This window comes from Rutilus rutilus, assembly GCF_951802725.1.
Source record: "Rutilus rutilus genome assembly, chromosome: 13".
Lineage (NCBI taxonomy): Eukaryota > Metazoa > Chordata > Actinopteri > Cypriniformes > Leuciscidae > Rutilus > Rutilus rutilus.
The window spans coordinates 7,604,465-7,625,752 of record NC_140218.1 but is presented as its reverse complement, the minus strand read 5'-3'; the positions used below and the strand labels follow the sequence as shown (position 1 = coordinate 7,625,752).

The following is a 21,288-nucleotide window of genomic DNA, read 5'->3' as shown; positions in this document are numbered from 1 at the left end:
AATTAATATTTATTTTCATAAAATATTCCAAACCATTGGAAGTCATGCAACTGCTTTGTGTGAGGAACAGACTGAAATTTAAAGTCATTATTTAACAATATTACTCTCATATAATAACATATAAAAACTTTTTAATGAAAATGGAAAATATAAAAATAAAAACTAATTCAAAGTATTAATATACAGAAGTCAACATCTGAAGTGGATCAATACCCTTCATCGAAGTGTTCTTTGTGTTCTTCATCTCAGGATGACTTTGATGAACTTTTTTGATCCACTTCAGATGTAGAATTAGTCCCTGTCGGGGCGTCTCGACTCTATTCTGTTGTGTCCCGAGGATGTTCATTTCCCCGACCCTGGAGCGACGCTACCGTGACCTTCATCCCCCGGCAGGACGAAACCCAAACCTCCAGCTTCATCAAAGCGGTTTCCCTGAGTCTCAGCGACACTTGCAACTTGCAAGTATAAGTGTGCACTCTAAAAATGCTGGGTTGTTTTAACCCAACTTTGGGTCAACTATGGACAAACCCAAATGTTGGGTTAAAAATGTAATGTAAAAATTTAACCCAACGGCTGGGTTTGTCCATGTTTGACCCAAATTTGGCTTGAAACAACCCAGTATTTTTTAGAGTGCACGCGCACACACACACACACACACACGCGCACACACACACACACAAAACAGCCAAACTGCATTAAAGAAGTCTAAATTGGCTGCTGGGTTCAAAGTTCACTGCGACTGAGACAGACGTTCCGCGTGTCATGACATCATTAGCTAAAACACATCCTGACAATTTCTCAATTCTTCGGCTTTTCAGCTCGACGACATGTAATTACTGGACCGAAACAGCTCCAGTGAAGAGAAAGCGAGCCTAAAACGCAGTGGGAGATTAACGCCGTCTCGCTTTCTTTGTGCCTGTCAAGGATTGTTTACCTGCGGACGCTCCATTTGAGTTTCTTATACAAAAGGAGGACGCAGTAAATAATCGTTTTAATGAAACTTTTTTTTTGCTGTTCTTCTCATTTCTTTCAAACCATTATCCGTCAGTAAAAGAGTTGGCGCACAATGCATTGTGGGAGAGGACATTACTTCTCCACGGTGAATCTTTCCTCTCCGCTTGCAAATGGAAAGCGTGTTTTGTAATCAGCTAATTACGAATGCTAATGCTAGCACGCGGTCCCTCGTCATGGGGTGAAATGCGTTTCAGAGGGAGTTTTACAGGGATCAGTCTGAAGTTTCTCCATCGGCCGTAAGAGCTTAGCTGTTAAATTACTCAAACTCTCAGTCATCAAAGCTGATAATTAATTCATCAGTTTAATGCGGCTTTGTCTCCATAAGCACCTTTTGTCTCTGAACGAACGTCAAGGATTAAGACGCTAACGGCTGATTGATGGCGGCGTAATCTCACAACAACCATATTTCACATGATCATGTCATAATGCGATCACGTTTCCTAAAGCAACAAACAAACCAATTTACGAAGAAAATAAAAAGTGTTTTCATTTTCAAGGATAAAGAGTTGCTGTTGAGGACAAATTTGCTAAGCCAGAACATAATATGCAAATATATTTTTGCACATACAGTACCGCTCAAAAGTTTGGAAATATTACCATTTTTTATGATTTTGAAAGAAGTCTCATATGCTCATCAAGCCCTGCATTTATTTGATAAAAAAAACAGAAAAAAAAAAAAACAGTAATATTGTGAAATATTTTTTCAATTTCAAATAATGTATTTTTATTTTAATATACTTTAAAAATGTAATTTATTCCTGTGATCAAAGCTTCATTACTCCAGTCTTCAGTGTCACATGATCCTTCAGAAATCAGTCTAATATGATGATTTGATGCTCAAGAAACATTTATGATTATTATCAGTGTTGAAAAAAAAAAAAAAAAAATTGTTTTATTAATTTAGCTACACATTTAAAGGTGCTGTGTGTAACTTTTCTACTAAAATGAATCCTTTTTTTATTGCCTGTGTGTGAAGGGGTTGTAATCTCACATTAAAATGATCCACTTTGCGGGTTTTGCTATTACCTCTGAAAGCAAGTATTCTTATTTTTATGTGAGGGTGCCGGGTCGGATTTACCGCGAAATCCAGTGACGTGACCTGCACGCGCGCTCCCGAACCTCTCGCCTCATCTAGCCTACTGACTGCACTCAACAGCGACGACACTGCAACTTATGACATGGACTTATGACTTATGCAACTTATGACATATCTAATAACACTAAGAAACGACCTGCTCCCAGCACAACACAGACTCCACATATTGATAAAAAAAAGAAAAAAGTTTTTTCTGCTGAAGCCAGACGTGAATCGCATGAACTTCGGGTGAAAAAACACGGCTCAACATCTGCAGGGCATTTGAATCATGGAGAAACCTTATCTACAAACCTAGAATGTACATTTCCTGAAGAAAATGTGAAGTGGTGCTTGCAGTGGCAAAATTCGGCACGGTTGATAGGGTTCCTTACTTATCATGGTACGAGCCTGGAGCATTAGTTCAACGTCAAGCTGATAAAAGTAGCCTATTATTGTAACGTTGCAGTGGGAGTTTACCTTAGTTTCCAGCATGTTGTGTGATGCTTTCCCCAGTGTGTTGCGTCTCAGTCTGAAGGTACCCACAGTGCTCGCTCATAAATTCGAGCACGCGCTTGTAAACTTATTGGTTGCAATCTGAAACATCACCGCTAGAGGTCACTGAAAACTACATACAGCACCTTTAATTCTCCATCTAAACAAAACCAGTACACAAAGACGTCTGAGTACTAAGACATATTTCTATAATGTGGCGGTATGTCCTTATATTTCCGAACCGGCTACTACAGCCAACAAAACTATAAAACTTTCCAACAAACTCTGAAATACACTGTCTGCATTCAAACTAAATGTGTGACCCAGGATCACAAAACCAGTCACGAGTCGCATGGGTATATCGTGGCAATAGCCAACAATAGGGGTCAAGCATGGGTCAAAATTATAGTTTTTTCTTTTATGCCAAAAATCATTAGGATATGAAGTAAAGATCATGTTCCATGAAGATATTTTGTAAATTTCCTACCGTAAATATATAAAACATGTATTTTGGTGAGTGAATGCAGCAGAATCGTGAACATAAATGAACAACTTTAAAGGAGATTTTCTCAATGTTTCGATTTTTTTTGCACCCTCAGATTCCAGATGTTCAATAGTTGTATCCTAACAAACCAAACATCAATGGAAAGCTTATTTATTCAGCTTTCAGATGACGTATAAATCTCATTTTCAAACAATTGACCCATGTGACTGGTTTTGTGGTCCAGGGTCACATACGTAATTTATCCTGAATATGGTCCATTTCAGCTAGATTTGAAACTCGGCTCTTTCCACACCCGCGACACGCATCTTCCACATTCACACATCCATGAAACGCTCTATCAGAGCTTATTCTAGTGTGCAGAATCACACTCAAAACTCTACAGAAGTAGGCAAAGTGGATGCAGCCTCTCTCTGTAATAATTATTAACAATCGTCTGAGGAGCTCATTTGTAACGCCGTGGCAAAACAATAACAGTAGCCGCAGAGTTTACTCCCCCTGGAATAAACCGCGGGATGAAGTGTAAATAATAGCTGGGAAAAAGATATTAGTGTGAACTCGCCGTCATATTACAATGCCTCTGTGTGTGTGTTTTTCCCGCTAATTGAGCTACTCCGCCAAACTAAATCCATTTTAAAGAGAATAAAACTGGTGAGAAAAAGATTAAAAAGGGAGCGAAGCAGAACTACAACAGAGACCTTCCACAAACCTTCATGCTCCTTGTCCGATATTCCCACTTTCTTCATCTTCTTGGGAGTCTTCATGAACAGAGGGAATATGGTCCGGAGGCCCAGGATGTCCACGAACTTGTGACAGTTATCCGAACCCTCTGGACCGATCATCCCGTAATCCAGGACCTTCAGCGCACTGACGCGAGACATCTTCTTCTCCCTGGACACACACACACACACACACACACACACGATCAGAAATATTGAAATATTTTAATATTTTAAGATACAAGTCATTTAAGGGACAAAATAAAAAAAATACACATTTGCATACATTTCCAAATAAATTAATACAATTTAAAAAAAAAATTAATAATGTAATATAATGATATAATACATATATAATATTTTACTACGTTATTTACAATAAAGTTTGCAAATAAATTATACAAGTGCTGTGTGTACAACATTTTAAATATAATATAAAATATATTTCAGATATAATATATTAATTTTATTATTGTATTGCGTACAAACTTTGCAAATAAACTAATAGCAAATTTTTTTATAAATTAATTTGCATACAAATATTACTTAAATTATTGAATGAATATATATATTAATTGCGAGTAATCGATTTTACAGCACTTAATTATTTATATCTATCGTGATAAATCAGAACTAACATTAAAGTTTACAAAATGTTATATAACTATATTATATTATATTATATTATATACTATAATATATTGCAAAATACATTTTACTAATAAATTCAATTTGTATAGCAAAAGAATTCACTAAACTCAGACTTGAGAGCAAGAGACACTGGACCTCATTCAAGAAACACAAGCAGAACTAATTTCTATTTTTGTTTTAGAAAAAGAAAACGTCTGTTCATTCACAAAGCCTTTGTCCACTTTCATTTTACATATTCACGGGTTGTTCCGAAAGTCTAGGAACAATTGTATAAATTTGCTGGAGGTGTATATAAAACATGAAACTGACATAAGCAGCGTGTCAAACGCTGGAAACAGTTTCTGTACAGACACAAGCCGACTATCATGGCCTCGCTCAAGGGAAATGTAGCTGTCCGTCACACTGCCACTTCCTTCATCCCACAGTGACAAACAACAGTTTATCAACGCCGCGGGAAAATATTTCAGATGTCAAGAAGAAGAAGAGAAACACAGACTGGCAGAGAGAGCGAGAGAGAGACAGCGATAGAGAGAGAGAGAGAGAGAGAGAGAGAGAGAGAGACAGCGAGAGAGAGAGAGAGAGAGAGAGAGACAGCGAGAGAGAGAGAGAGAGAGAGAGCGAGAGCGAGAGCGATAGCGAGAGAGAGAGAGAGAGAGAGAGAGAGACAGCGAGAGAGAGAGAGAGAGAGAGAGAGACAGCGAGAGAGAAAGAGAGAGAGAGAGAGACAGCGAGAGAGAGAGCAAGAGAGAGAGAGAGAGCAAGAGAGAGAGAGACAGAGAAAATAAAATATTAAATAATACAATTAAATTAAATAATTATTGTGATGTGATGATTGAACGTAAGCACAGTCTTGTTAATAATCTTTCAGTTATGCCGGTAATGTTCAACAAATAAATGAAAAAAAAAAATCTAATAGTAATACTAATAATAAAAGAAAATCTAATTTAAAAGATATAAGAAGTACATCTGAGTGGTGAATACTGAAAACTAAGGGAGAGACGGACCTGAGCATGAGGTTCATGAGCTGAAGCCCCTCCCCCCTGAGGAAACGATCCCGATTGGCCGGAAGCATGAGGCAGGAACACAGGGCGTCAAACAGGTTTTCCATCATCTCCTGTTCCTCCGGCGTTGCTGGATTGTGACGTTTAAACACCTGTGAGGAGAGGATCAATAAGATTTTATATATACATAATATATATATATATATATATATATATATATATATATATATATATATATATATATATATATTTGGGCAGGCCAAAATAACAACAAAAAATGTATACCCTCTATTTTATTTTATTATATTACATAGATTTTAGTTAAACTAAAGAAATGTTTTGGAACGATTTGTTCCAGAAACAGTGTTTGTTAATCTGACTGAAAGTCTCTTCACACCCTGATAGCAATCACTAAGTTAAAGTGGTAAAAATATATTTACGGTATTTGTATATGAAGAGTTCAGATGCGAAAGCCTCTAAGTGCCATCTGAAATTTTCTTCTAGAATGATCATTTTTATAAAGCTTGTATATTTAAGTTCAGTAATTTCACTTAAATGACAATTAATAGGTCATTTGCATTGGCATTTAAGTGAAATTGTTGAACTTAAATATACAAGCTTGATTAAAATGATCATTCTAGAAGAAAATTTCAGATGGCACTTAGAGGCTTTTGCATCTGAACTCTTCATATATAAATCAAATGTAAGGAAAAGTATAGGACCATAAAATGCTCGTCCAAGCACTGAATGCGGTTAAGCCCTATTCAGACAGGATTAGCTTTACCAGGGTGGATGGAGTGATGTAATTTTACCACAGGATGTCTGTAATATTAATGGCCAGTTCTCACAGGATCAGAGATCTCAGTAAAACTAGCAGAAGTGTGAGAGTAACTCGATTTACACATCGCCGTCACTCCTGTCGTCATGTGTGTGTGTTACGCTGCTTCCTGATATCACGTGCGCAAACACATATAACCTTTATTTATATATATAAAACAGTTATGTCCGGTCGAGCGATGTATTAATGAACTTCAGATTGGATTGTGTTGGTAATAGGCTCTTATCTAACGCTAAAAGATGTTTCGAGCCTCTAACACGTGCTGTCGATCTTCTCTCTGATCTGATGGTGTGTGTGAAACACTTGAGTTTTGCCACAGACTCGTTCCAGCGTCGAGAACGCAACTGGTGCTTTTACAAGCGTCTCCATACTTGAAAAAACGTGGAAAACTACTTTTAAACAGGAAATGATGGAATATTTACGTTCATATTTACAGTGGGTGTATTCGCACGGGATTAGTGTCACCTGAGGTCATTTTTCCAGATCTTTTTACTGAAGATAAAAGTCACCGTAATCTTTACTGACATTGTCGGTCATGATCACTGAGATGCACATTCGGACGGGACTAAAATCAATGAGAAGCTCTGGGGTCTCATTTATAAAACTGTGCGTAGGAACCTTACTAGAAGTGTACGTGCGCCCGAAAGCCAAAAATGGCGTACGCAAAGAAATATTCAGATTTATAAAACCGTTCGTACGCCAGAACCTGCGCAGAATTCACTTTATAAATCCCAGTCAGCGGAAGATTGTGCGCACATACGTCTCCTCCCCGAAATAACCATATATGGAGCTTACAACGCCTCGTTTTACTATGCATATCCTCATCTGCATATCATTTGCATATGATTATTCATCCACGTGATAACGTTTAACGGTACAAGACACATTACATTAATAAAAATCATGTAGTTGCCTATCCTTGCCTTGTTTTTGAATACATAAATCAAATAGTGTAAAATACATTTCAGAGAAAGTTTTTCTCACTCTTTTCCACTGGCCGAATTGTATTTTTAATTGATATTTTTAATGGAAACAGATAGGCCTTGGGCATTATTTGCACGAAACTATTTTCTCAGACAATCTGGTATTATCATGATAAGCAATTATCTCTGTGGTTAAAACATTAAAACAGCACGCCACAGGAAAAGTGTTCAAAAACATCGCATTAACAACAAATATTTCTATTGACTGAATTTGAATATAAAAATGTTGTAACTTCTCAGTATTTCATGTTTAAGTGTTTAACTCCATTAATTTGAATGGCATATTTAATCTAAATGTTTATATCAGAAGTAAAACATAGTTTAAATCATTATTTTATTTATTTAAACTGTTATTTGCGTCAGTTTCACTAAACGGCCCAACGCGCTCGCTGGCGCGGACATTTAAGAAGGGATGGATATTTGCTTCAAGTGACAGGCTTGGTGAGTGAAATTATATTTGTATTATCTTTCTGTATATGTTTAATTTTCTTTAGATTTTCGGTCTAAAAGTGACCAAAAAGACACTTAACTCCAGCTCACCATCGGTGTCGCCAATTCCCTTTGTCTCCAGAATGTGCGTACGCACGGCTCAAAGTTTGCTTAAAGGTGCGAACATTCTCCCGTCAAGTTTGTTTTTTATAGATCACAACCTTTGCGTGGGAACTGGCGTACGTACGTTTCCAACCCCGTTTTGTGCGTACGCACGCTTTATAAATGAGACCCCTGGTCATTATTACTTTACCCCTCCTCTCCATGTTACACTAGTCCCGTCCGAATAGGGCTTTAGACAGACGTCAGTCACAGAGCAGCGCAAACGAACAGCAAACGACTTTTACAGTTCCTCCTGAACCAAAACAACCAGCTTATGCTGCATTCACACCATAACTACTGTAATCTGGACGAGATGGAAACCGGGACGTTATATTCGCAGCGTGACTCGAAATTATGCGTGTCATTGTCAGCACTATCAACGGTGAAATGAATCTGCAGCAGTCAGGTGGTACAGGTCTGAGCTCTTTAAGTTGTTTATGTTCATTATTATAGTAATGTTATGTGCTGTGAGACATGAGGTAGTCTATTGCTAGCCTCTCAGAAATATCCTACAACACCTTTACATTTTTATTTGCAAGTAAACAATTACATTTTTGCATGGTCGTGTTGTGCAACATGAAAACGTAATCAAAGAGATTTTGAAAAGATTGTTAAATGAGAAAATAGCAGTCCGTATGTTCTGGGTAATGATGATCTCTAAAGAGTCTCAAACTGTGATTTCAGACAGCAGGTAATTTATAGAGAGAGAGAGAGAGAGAGAGAGAGACAGAGAGAGAGAGAGAGAGAGAGAGAGAGAGAGAGAGAGAGAGAGAGAGAGAGAGAGAGAGAGAGACAGAGACAGAGACAGAGACAGAGACAGAGAGAGAGAGAGAGACAGAGACAGAGACAGAGACAGAGAGAGAGAGAGAGAGAGAGAGAGAGAGAGAGAGAGAGACTTACTGAAAGCTGCTGCAGTAGTACATCAATACCATCCATTTCTCCCAACAGCTCCCTCGTTTCTGAGAGAGAGAGAGATAGAAGGGAGGGAAGAAATTAGTGAGTGGTGCGAGAGACATAGAGAAAAGATGATGAATGTTAGTTCAGTGTGATAATAAACCTTAGAAAAGACAGAGAGAGATGTGCATGTGATAAACCCCACTGTACAGGAATACAAAACACACACACAATGAACAAGCTCACTGAGCTTAAAGCCATTAGTAATGGAGGGCACTATGAAATCAGTTTTATTTTGTTTTTCGTTTAAATTGTTCTAGATTCCGTTTTAATAGTTGAATTAAATTTTAATAATCAAAAAGCATGTCATTGCTTTCATCTTTCTGGATTTGTTGAATTTTTGATTTCAAAATACAAAAACAGTGGAAATCAAATGAATGTATAAAACTTTAAGCATTTAATAAATCCATAATCAAATTCAAATTAAACAATTACTTTTATTTTTTGCAAACAAACAGGTTTCCAGTACATTCTACTGTAATATACAGTATATTTATCATCATTTCTTCAAGTTAAACCAAACTTTTATTTTGGAGGGTTGTTGTGAAGAACTTTGATTTCTGCATCCAAAATTTGCCAAATTCCGTGACATTCCGCATTAAACAGTAAATTACATTTTACGACTGCATTGCATAAATCATAGGGCCCTATTAATATTAAAGTAATGGTGTGTGTATATATATATATATATCACAATATTAGTTGTTTTTGCTGTAATTTCAAGCCCTAAAGTCTGTTTTTGATCATCTTGACATCAACATTAACAATAACTGTGCACCCTCATTAAATTTAAAGTCTTATATTCAGTATATTTCTGCATATATTTAGAGTAAATATAGAGTAAAATCAGCAATATATCAGTGACTCTGCTCTTAGATATCAGCAATGGCCATAAACTTCTTTTATAGCATTTATAAATTATGTCATCATTGAGAGTTGATGCATATAAAATGTAAATATATATCATTTTACTATATGTGCTGTGGAGTCATTTTTGACCAGAATTCTTTTACGTTTTGTTATTTTTATTTATTTTTTACTTCATCTTTACTTCACTTGCTGTGTGAACACACAAAATAAAAACGATTGGACGATTCAAAAAGGTTAAATGGTCCTGAAAAAAATAGTCACTGTTCCCAGTCAAAAATTGAGCGCATTGCTCAATGAATGGGAAAGCGACTTTCACCCAGTGGAAATGTTTGGTACTGCGCACAAAACAAAATCTTACTGAAATTTCATTTTTTCAGATATCAACCTCAATTTTGGAGCACAGCTTGTTTAGATTTATGGCTTTGATTTTCAGTTTTAGAGTAAAAAAATGTGGGAAAATATGCGTTTCATATAAAAATCTAAAATTGTTTATCATAAGAATAAATGTCAAATTTTATACTTTTTCACTTCAGCAATAATCCTCCAAGTGTCGTCTTTAAAAACAGACCAAACTTCAGTCTGTGCTCCAAAGCATTAAAGATGTATGACATGTACATGCTTAAAAAAGGGAATAAATGGATTATAACTACTGCATAAATATAATTTAGTACCATAAAATGCTAAATATTATCAAACTAATATAGCAATTTTTATCAACAAACCATTTTGACAAACCAGTGGGATATCAACTGGAAATGTCACAAAATGTCAAGCTAAAGGCCTGTTCACATCAAGAATGCGCTGTGAATGTTGCCATTGATGTGAAAAAGCCTTTAACAGTTTGTTACTCCATATTTTCAACACCGAGTCTGCAATTATTCACCAGCACGAATTTAATGCACTGGAGTCATTGATAAACCCATGCACATCCCTAAACAAAGCAATCTGTCCCTTATTTTTCCTTACTGTCATTGTTTTGTAGCAGGATGGCCAGTATTTCACTGCAGTACAGCTTGTTGGCATCAAAAGGCATCTTTGCCTGTTTGGGAACACAACAAACACACTTTCAATGGCGTTGGCAGCAGCGCCCCATTCGATCTGTGCGTCGTCTTCACTATTGTCAGTGTAATTGCTGGTGCGCTGGATTCATGGAAGTCTTCAGGGAGCATTAAGACTCGAACAGCATGATGCTCTTATTCCGGCAGCCAGCAGTAAATCTGAGGAGGATTTCACCTCACGTGGATAAAAAAACACTGTGAATTGTGGCAGCAGGCCTACAGCTCTTCTGAAAATCTCACATCCAGCTCAAAAATAATAAATGATCGAGTTAAACCCGTCATTACGTACAGCCAACTTCAAACCGGCTGACACTGTCTGTTCACTGCCATGAAAAAAGGCTGAAGTTATTTAAAATATATATATATTTTTGCTTGACTTTTAACTTTAAGGGTGAAGTGTGTAATTTTTTTGATGTCTATCCCAGTTTAATGTGCAGAGAGTCAACGCTAAGTAATATCAAAAGTGTGCTTTTAAAATACTGAAATACTGCTGTGTGTTTGAGTAGTCCAACATGACTCAACAAATGGGGTCATGATTTTTGCAATTCTGTTTGGTGCACAGGAATTACACACTTGTGTACCTTGCTGACCATGTATTCATGCATAGCTATGATTATTATTAATTAGGCAACTAATTAAGCAAAACTTGTAAATAATAAGTGTAAATACATTTATTTAAAAAACTCTAAGTACTTGCATAAAGGATTTAATAAATGCGTAAAAAAAAAATGCCAAAAAAAATGCACAAAATGCTTATGAATGACTAAATAAATAAATAAACGGCTAAAAAGAAAGTTTATAAAATGCATTTAAAGTGCATAAATGAATTCCAGGTTAAGTAAATAAATGCATGAGTAAACTAATGTTTAAACTCATAAATAAGTGCATACATACAAACATAAATAAATGAATAAACCAGATGACGTTTGAAAGCTCTAGGAAATTTGGGTTATTTTAAAGAATTTGAAAAATCCCAAGCCAAGTATATAAATGCAAAAATAAAATGATTAAATAACTGCAAAAATAAACACAAAAAATGTTTAAACGACTGAGTAAATAAATCAACACTTAAGTGCATAAAAAATAAATGCATGAGTAAACTAATGCTTAAATTCATAAATAAATGCTTAAATAATGCATGCATGAATAATTAAATTCATAAACAAACAAGATGAAGTTTGAAAGCTCTAGGAAACTTTGGTCTCATTTCAGAGAATTTAGAGTAAACTCAAGTCAAGCATATAAATGCAAAAAATGAATGCATAATTAAATAAACAAACAAACAAACAAACCAGATGTAGTTTTAAAGCTCTAGGAAAATGTTGTCTCATGTTAGAGATTTTGGAAAAACTCAAGCCATGTTTGGACAATAACAGTATATACATGCAAAAAAAAAAAAAAAAAATAAATAAATAAATGAATGCATGCATAAAGAGATTAATTCATTAAAAAAAATAACAGCTGAAGACAAATTTGGTCTTGTGTTAAGAGATTTTGGACAAATTCAAGCCAAGTTTGCACAATGACAGTATATTTGTTTTGTTAAGCCAAGATAATAATCAGTCAAACTCCATATCAGACTATATTAATAAGCAGACTAACATTCATAAAGAGGCATCAGTGAATGAAGTTGCATTAGGAGTGAGGGATGGTGTGTTACCTTGATCCTCTTCAACAGCCACTGCATCAAACCCTGCTGGGCTGCTTCTGTACACAGCCCGGGACGAAACTCAGCCATGTTCTCAATCACAGCTGTCACAAACACACACAGAGATCTGCTGTTACTGAGCGCCCAAGCTTGTCATACACACGCACACTTTTATGAATCATGTGTGTTGTATTATGACCTAGTTTTTGCAAAGTCTGCTTCACCTAGTTGCCATGATAACTGATGGAGAAACTGCAGTGAGACTAATGTCTATGCTTGTCTAACTCAACGCATGTCTAACTCAACGCATGTCTAACTCAACGCATGTCTAACTCAACGCATGTCTCACTCAACTCAACGCATGTCTCACTCAACTCAACGCATGTCTCACTCAACTCAACGCATGTCTCACTCAACTCAACGCATGTCTCACTCAACTCAACGCATGTCTAACTCAACTCAACGCATGTCTAACTCAACGCATGTCTAACTCAACTCAACGCATGTCTCACTCAACTCAACGCATGTCTCACTCAACTCAACGCATGTCTCACTCAACTCAACGCATGTCTCACTCAACTCAACGCATGTCTAACTCAACGCATGTCTAACTCAACGCATGTCTAACTCAACGCATGTCTAACTCAACGCATGTCTAACTCAACGCATGTCTAACTCAACGCATGTCTAACTCAACGCATGTCTCACTCAACTCAACGCATGTCTCATTCAACTCAAAGCATGTCTCACTCAACGCATGTCTCTCTCAACGCATGTCTATCACAACGCATGTCGCATGTCTAACTCAATGCATGTCTCAACGCATGTCTAACTCAACTCAAGTCTCACTCAACTCAACGCATGTCTCACTCAACTCAACGCATGTCTCACTCAACTCAACGCATGTCTCACTCAACTCAACGCATGTCTCACTCAACGCAACGCATGTCTCACTCAACGCAACGCATGTCTCACTCAACGCAACGCATGTCTCACTCAACTCAACGCATGTCTCACTCAACTCAACGCATGTCTCACTCAACTCAACGCATGTCTCACTCAACTCAACGCATGTCTCACTCAACGCAACGCATGTCTCACTCAACGCAACGCATGTCTCACTCAACTCAACGCATGTCTCACTCAACTCAACGCATGTCTCACTCAACGCATGTCTCTCTCAACGCATGTCTATCACAACGCATGTCGCATGTCTAACTCAACGCATGTCTCAACGCATGTCTCACTCAACTCAACGCATGTCTCACTCAACGCATGTCTATCACAACGCATGTCGCATGTCTAACTCAACGCATGTCTCAACGCATGTCTCACTCAACTCAACGCATGTCTCACTCAACTCAACGCATGTCTCACTCAACTCAACGCATGTCTCACTCAACGCATGTCTCACTCAACTCAACGCATGTCTCAACGCATGTCTAACTCAACTCAACGCATGTCTCACTCAACTCAACGCATGTCTCATTCAACTCAACGCATGTCTCACTCAACTCAACGCATGTCTAACTCAACTCAACGCATGTCTCACTCAACTCAACGCATGTCTCACTCAACTCAACGCATGTCTCACTCAACTCAACGCATGTCTCACTCAACTCAACGCATGTCTCACTAAACTCAACGCATGTCTCACTCAATGCAACGCATGTCTAACGCATCTCATCTCATGTCTAACTCTTTTTTTATACATACATACATACACACACACACATATACCCATATACTGTACATACACATATATTATAACTATTTATATACAAACACACACACTGTATAATACAGTACATTTTTGCCACACCTGCCAATGGCCAGTGACTTGACTTCAAATTTACCGGCCATAAGTATTTTTTACCTGCCATGAAACTGTTTTTGCAAAAACAGACCGTAATGACACCAAAACTTTAGAAACCAGTGAAAATTCACAAGTCTTTACACCAATTTCGATACCACAGCTAAACCTACTAGCCTAACTCGTATTAAATTTAAACCATTATTAAAGACAAGTAAATAGTCAGTAATAAAATAAGAACAAATAATCAAATTAGCAACAAAAGCACAAAAAAATACAATATAACAAAGATACTTTTCAGGTTTTTCATGAAGGTCTGACAGTAGTTTTCAGGTACAGGAATGTAATAAAGAAAGCAAATGTAAAATAACACTGCATAAATTAATAAATTAAACATCCTTATTAAATAATCCTTATTAAAATTACAAAAGTTATTCAGTCAAGAGTAATGAGTGATTTTGCGGTTTGATTAACATTAAAAACAGACAGCGGGAATATTAGGCTGCTGTCACTTTACATGTATAAAATAAATAAGCATTTATTCCATATATTTTTTGTATCATTGATTTAAAACATGCATTTCAAACACTGATGATCATAATATTTAATGTTTCTGGAAATGCTTCATACGTTTTTTCTCGGACTAAATTACATTGAAAAATGACGTTTTTGTCGAGTTTCTCACACAAAGACTTGGAATAAAGTGCACGCTTCACATTTATGGTATGACTGAAAGTATGATGTATATATATGTATATATATATATATATATATATATATATATATATATATATATATATATGCATCTTTTTGTGTGTCAAATGGAGTAAGACATGGCAGCATTTTATCTCCGTTTTTATTTAATGTATATATGGACGACTTGTCAAGGTTTTTAAATGATTGTGGAACGGGCTGTAGGGTTGGCAACAGTACCATTAACCACCTAATGTACGCTGATGACCTTGTTACTTTCTGTCCATATAGCGCTGGGTTACAAGAGCTGTTGCATGTGTGCTCTCAGTATGGAACAGACTTTGATATAAAATACAGCTCAAAGAAAAGCATTATCATGATAGCCCGGAGCAGAGAGGACGCCAAACTGGCATTCCCTGATTTCTTTTTGTCAGGCAATAGACTTAAGGTCACTAATGAATGTAAATATTTGGGGCACTATGTGACTGCAGACTTGTCTGATGACAGAGACATTACAGACAGTGTGGCATGCTTTATGGACAGGCTAACATGCTGATCCGCAGGTTTGGAATGTGCTCAACACCTGTTAAAATCAGACTCTTTAAGGCGTATTGCACTACCATGTATATTGCCCACCAGTGGAGGCGCTACAAAAAGAGTAGCATGCAAAAGCTAATTGTAGCGTATAATGATGCCATGCGGATGCTACTGAGGGTCCCACGATGGAGTAGTGCAAGCCAACTGTTTGTAAATGTGGGTTTGCCAAACTGCCCTGCTGTACTGCGAAATCTTATGTACAGGTGCATGTGCAGGCTTTCGAGCACGGTGAACAGTATCATCACTGCATTGACCAACCCTGAACTAAGCTCGGTGCGATATTCTTCTGGATTTAACATAGGGGTGTCCAGACTTATGCACCCTGTATTTTAAGGAAGAACATTTATTTATTTACGATACATTATTCATTCACAAAGAAAATTGGTGTCCTTAAAGTTTGGATTTTTCCTCATTTTTTTAATTAAGGCATTAAGTTCAATTTCCAAAAGATGATTTTTTATTCCTCTTTTTAGTCAACTTTAGCATGGGTGTATTCACTTATGCATAGCACTGTATATATATACACACACCTATCACCTCAGGGCCTGAGAAAATGTCACTAAAAATCTGAACCACCTCCTGGACTAGCAGAAAAAAGAAAAGAAATCCTCATTGTCGAGCGCGGGACACACAAAGACGGAAAGAGCGAGCAGAGCGAACAGCTCTATATGACACATCACAGGGGAGTTGGGAGACTCATCTGTATTATAAAAGACTCTGAAGACACCTGATAACTCAATCAGAGGCATGATGGGAGAAAAATCTCACAGCGGATGAGTGGGAGGAAGGGAGGAAGAGAGGGAGAGAGAGAGAGAGAGAGAGAGAGAGAGAGAGAGAGAAATCTCACGAGGAAGGGAAAGAGATTACACAAGAACTGGAACGGGAGAGGAAATAGGGAAAGAGAAAGAAATGGAGGAAATGTGCCGTTTAAATCCGTTCAGTCAGAGCATTTATCTCTCTCTCTGCAGCTGAACAGCATCTATCCAGAACCAAACCTGTAAACGCAAGCCAGTCGCAGTGTTTCCAACATGCAAAACAGCTTTAAAAGAGTGCTTGAGCATTTTACCCCTAATTAAAGGACGTTTTAGACTCAGATGGAACACTTACAATACATATATAATTATTAGTGGTGTCAACAATAATCGATTCGGCGATGCATCGCAATGCGGGGCATGCACGATTCAGCATCGATGCGGCAAAGTGCCATAATCGATTATGTCACTGTTTTAGGGGTGTAACGGTACGCATATTCGTACTAAACCGTTCGGTACAAGGCACGCATTTTTCAAACCGAACGGTTATTTCAAATGTAAGCGCGTCGCGAGCGCGCTCATAATGTAGACGCTGGCGCGACCACAACATCAAGTGGCAAACGCAATGTAAGCGGAACGAAACTGAGCTACTCGTGACGGACTGTTTATCAGTTTGGACCAACGCAGCGCGAGCCGATCTTATACTACACAACGCTAAGAGATCCATAAAGAAAGCATTTGAACTCGCCACTAAAGTAATAACATCGCTGCGAGATCTAGTGAGAAACATTCACATTTCTCCGTTATTAACGGATCAAACATGAACTATCCAGTGTCCACAGATCTGCAATATTCACCATGGATTTACTGTAGTAACACTAACTGCAACTTTGGAAGTTTGGCAGGAATAGTAGGCTATAATGCTTTCAAGTAACATTATGTCGGATTTATTTCGACATTATGAATAACATTGCTGCCCTCAAATGTTAATCTGAACTAAAATAAACATTTGTTTATATGCTCCTAAGAAGAGTCAATTATAGCTCCATCATTGCTCAAAGAAAAAAAATGTCATACTTTATGATGTTAGTTCTAATAAAAAAAGAATAAAAAAAAAATCAAGGAAATTTCTCTGGCATTTCTTTCTTTTTGCTGTATCGAAAACGTACCGAACCGTGACACAAGTGTATCGTATTGAACCGAACCATGAATTTTGTGAACCGTTACACCCTACACTGTTTATTTTCTGGCCTTGAGTTGGACAATAAAGTTGAAATTTAATTTCAAATGGTTCTCAAGCAGAGAGAAGAGAAACATTTCTCATTCAAAGCACTGAAAGCAGTGATTTATGCTTTCTTTTTCAGGTTTGAAAATGCCATATCCAATACCCTGTACCATTCAATTTTATTTAATGACATTTATGTCAAAGATACAGGAGAGTGATAATACACACATAGCAGCCAATAAAATCTGTTGTTCAATATCTGACTGCTTGTATTGCCTCATGACTGATGAAAATGTTGCCTTGTTGTGTGCAGTAGAATTCTGATGCATCGCAATGCATCGTAGAATCGAATTGAATCGAATCGTTACCTGGTGAATCGTAATCGAATCGAATCGTGAGGGCAGTGCCAATGCACACCCCTAATAATTATATTGCATATTTATAATACATAAAATGTTTATTTATATGTTTTTTTTTTGCATATATTTATTATATATTTTATATATAGCGGCTATCTACCGTGTGTACACACACATACTATATACATATATACACACACATACATATACACATATATACATACATACATGTATGTATGTATATTTGTATGTGTGTGTGTGTATATAAATATATATATGAAGAGTTCAGATGCAAAAGCCTCTAAATGCCATCTGAAATTTTCTTCTAGAATGATCATTTTTATCAAGCTTGTATATTTAAGTTAAGTAATTTCACTTAAATGGCAATGGAAATGACCTATTAATTGTCATTTAAGTGAAATTACTGAACTTAAATATACGAGCTTGATAAAAATGATCATTCTAGAAGAAAATTTCAGATGGCACTTCATATATTAACTCTTCATATATTACTGTGAGTGTGCAGATCTAGTTAACTCGCTACAAAGTATCTCAAAGAAACCTCTGAATTTTTGTAGAGATATTTTTATTTTTATTATACTCTAACCTGGCAAATGCAGAGATTATCTGTTGCTTTTTATAGTTTGGGAATTTGCAAACATGACTTTGTTTCCCCTTGGACAGATAAAACCCTGTGCATTGGCTGACTCCAGCTCTGTGTGTGTGTGTGTGTGTGTGTGTGTGTGTGTGTGTGTGTGTGTGTGTGTGTGTGTGTGTGTGTGTGTGTGTGTTGGTTGTTGTGTCTTACCTAAAGTGTTATAAACACCATCCGCTTCCTCCTTCACCGTCTCGTCCAAGCGCTCCATATTCTGCACCATGAGAGCTACGACCTGACCCTCCAACTAAACAAACAAATAAAAGCTATTTAACAAACATTCAAATATGTCAGGGTTTATTTAGGCTAATGCTAGAAGATAAATCACACAAATCATGGTTTAAAACTAAATTTAGACACGCCGCAAAACTTTGTGATGTATAAATAAATAAAAAAGCCATACAAATATGAAAGTAGATGATAAATTGCAGGAGTTTAAGCCTCTCTTCTGCTCATCAAGGCTGTATTTGATCAAAAATACAGTAATATTGTGAAATAATTACATTTTACAATAGCTGTTTTATATGTGAATATATGTTAAACGGTAATTTATTCCTGTGATCATTTATTATTTGAAATATAAATCTTTTCTAACATTATAAATGTCCTTAATGTCACTTTTGATCAATTTAAAGTCCCCCTGTGGTGTAAATCCAGCTTTTAATGTTGTTTATGTGTCTACGTGGTGTTTTTAATACGCTTTAAGTCAAACCATGTGTAAATTCATAAGTCGACAGCATTGCTGAGTATTTTCTGCTTAAAACTGCAGTGAACCAAAGACAGTCTCAAAAACACGCTTTGAAATCGCTGGTGTTTCTGACGTCACAAACTACCTTGTAACCAATCAGATCAACGTGTGATCGTCAACCAGTGGATCTCTGAGCTGAGTGAGTGAGTGGAGGCGGGGCTCATTTGCATATTCATAGAACCGCGTTTACTAAATGAGGCAAGGGTGTCGAGTTACATTCAAGCTATTTTAAACTTCTTTTTAAGGAAAAAAACATGTAAATATGTAATTTTGGTGATCAAAGATGAGTTTTAAGGGATAAAATGATTGACTACACTACTAATCTATGCTAAATAAAGCATATACACACACACACACACTACGTTTCAAGCCCTATTTTGTAGCCTGTCCGCGGAGCTGCTCTTTCAGACGTGTTAATGCGTTTGCTTGAATGCACAACACAAATACTAGACAGCAGCAATCAGACCCACACGACTCAATCAACCTCTGATTGTTCACGCGCTCTTCCTGATTCCTCCATCCGTCTGATGCACATACACAACAACAGTCTGGATATTACATCGCTTCTCTCTTTCTCTACGCAAAAGTCAGGCCCAATACCAGACTAAATTTCTCGCATGTCGTAATTCATGTCATTTTCTCATAATAATGTCATTGAGCTGATGGGCCGTGAGCCGCTAGCGCCCGTGATCTCCTCTAACGACGACACTGATGATGTTTTTCTCTGATTATTAAATAAATATTTTCTCACCAGTGCGTCGACGAGCACCTCGGCGCCCTCCTCGCTCTCGTGAAGCGTGTCGATGTCTGTCAGTTCCTGCAGGAGATCAACCACCGCGATGCTGATATGTGATTCAACGTTAAGGATTTAGAATACTGATCATCAGCTAAAGATAAAACATAAGCATATGTTAAATAGGGATGCATATAGACATATAGGGATGCATAGAGATATTGATCTTTTTTGGTGTGTTATGGCCAATAACCATTTTTTTTATGTGCAATAATATATATAAACAATATATACTTTGGGGTCAGGAAGTTTTTTTTTTTTTTTTAAGAAATTATACAAATTAATATTTTAATTCAGCAAATATGGATCAAACATAAAAAGCGACAGAAAAGACATTTGTAACATTCCAAAGATTCTATTTCAAATAAATGAAAGTAACTTCTATTCATCAAAAAAAATTAAATTGTAGTGTTTTTACTTTTTTGTACCAATTAAATGCAGCATTGGTGAGCAAAAGAAATAAAAAATAAAATAATGTTTAATTACTGACCCCAAACTTTTTGTATTTTATGGCTAATAACTAATGTTTCCTCTCGTTATGGTTGTTTACAGAAAAAAAATTGTGTTATGGTAGCCAACACCTTTTTTTTTTGAATGCACAATTTTTTTTAGGTTGAGTAAAATGTAAAAAATAATTAGACATTAATTTTTGGATTAAAGCATCTGCTAAATAAATGTAAATCTAATGAATAAAAGTTAAACAAAAATGCCAATATATTGTGCGTAAAAACTAATTTAAAGGCCTGTTCACACCAACAACCATAACTATATTGATAACTATATTAGCATCCGAACCAGCGGAGCATTTTCCCTGAGTCTCAGCGACACACACACACACACACAAAACAGCACACATCGCATGATATGTCGTCTGGTTAGGACACGGTGTCACTCTAAAGTCATGTGACGGTCAGGATATCAGTGTTGTCGTGGCTGAGGAGGCCGAGCAGAGAATGAACCGCGTTCAGCTCCACCAGCAGATGATACAGCTCCGGGATAGTGGCGATCACGTGCATCTCCTGGATGATGTCATTCAGATCAAGCTCCGCCTCCATGAATCTGCCGACAACAGGAAGTGATGTCATTTCTCTCTTTTTTTCTTAATGCCACGGTATCAGAAATATAAGTACATAGCAAAAACGTAACCGTTACATACAACGAAATAGCGACAGCAAAGCATCACATATGTCATGCACATGGGTTGACGTCATCGCTCTCTGTGAGATTAACTGTGGATTAACGTTTGCATCTCATTTC

General features: G+C 36.9%; 2 protein-coding genes across 2 annotated transcripts in view; one reads left to right on the top strand and one right to left on the bottom strand.

Moving 5' to 3' along the window:
- The window catches only part of LOC311302671 (uncharacterized protein), a 382,374-nt gene that overhangs the window by 269,208 nt on the left and 91,878 nt on the right, over positions 1-21,288 (top strand). The window lies entirely within an intron of this gene.
- Positions 1-21,288, bottom strand: part of ctnnbl1 (catenin, beta like 1) — a 57,856-nt gene that overhangs the window by 32,321 nt on the left and 4,247 nt on the right. Inside the window, exons 4-11 of the mRNA XM_084428668.1 lie at positions 20,951-21,090; positions 19,990-20,087; positions 18,644-18,737; positions 12,409-12,500; positions 10,657-10,729; positions 8,767-8,825; positions 5,458-5,606; positions 3,793-3,974 (exon numbers count right to left, since the gene is read on the bottom strand). Coding sequence (XP_084284794.1) covers positions 3,793-3,974; positions 5,458-5,606; positions 8,767-8,825; positions 10,657-10,729; positions 12,409-12,500; positions 18,644-18,737; positions 19,990-20,087; positions 20,951-21,090 — 887 coding nt within the window. The remainder of the gene's footprint in view (positions 1-3,792; positions 3,975-5,457; positions 5,607-8,766; positions 8,826-10,656; positions 10,730-12,408; positions 12,501-18,643; positions 18,738-19,989; positions 20,088-20,950; positions 21,091-21,288) is intronic.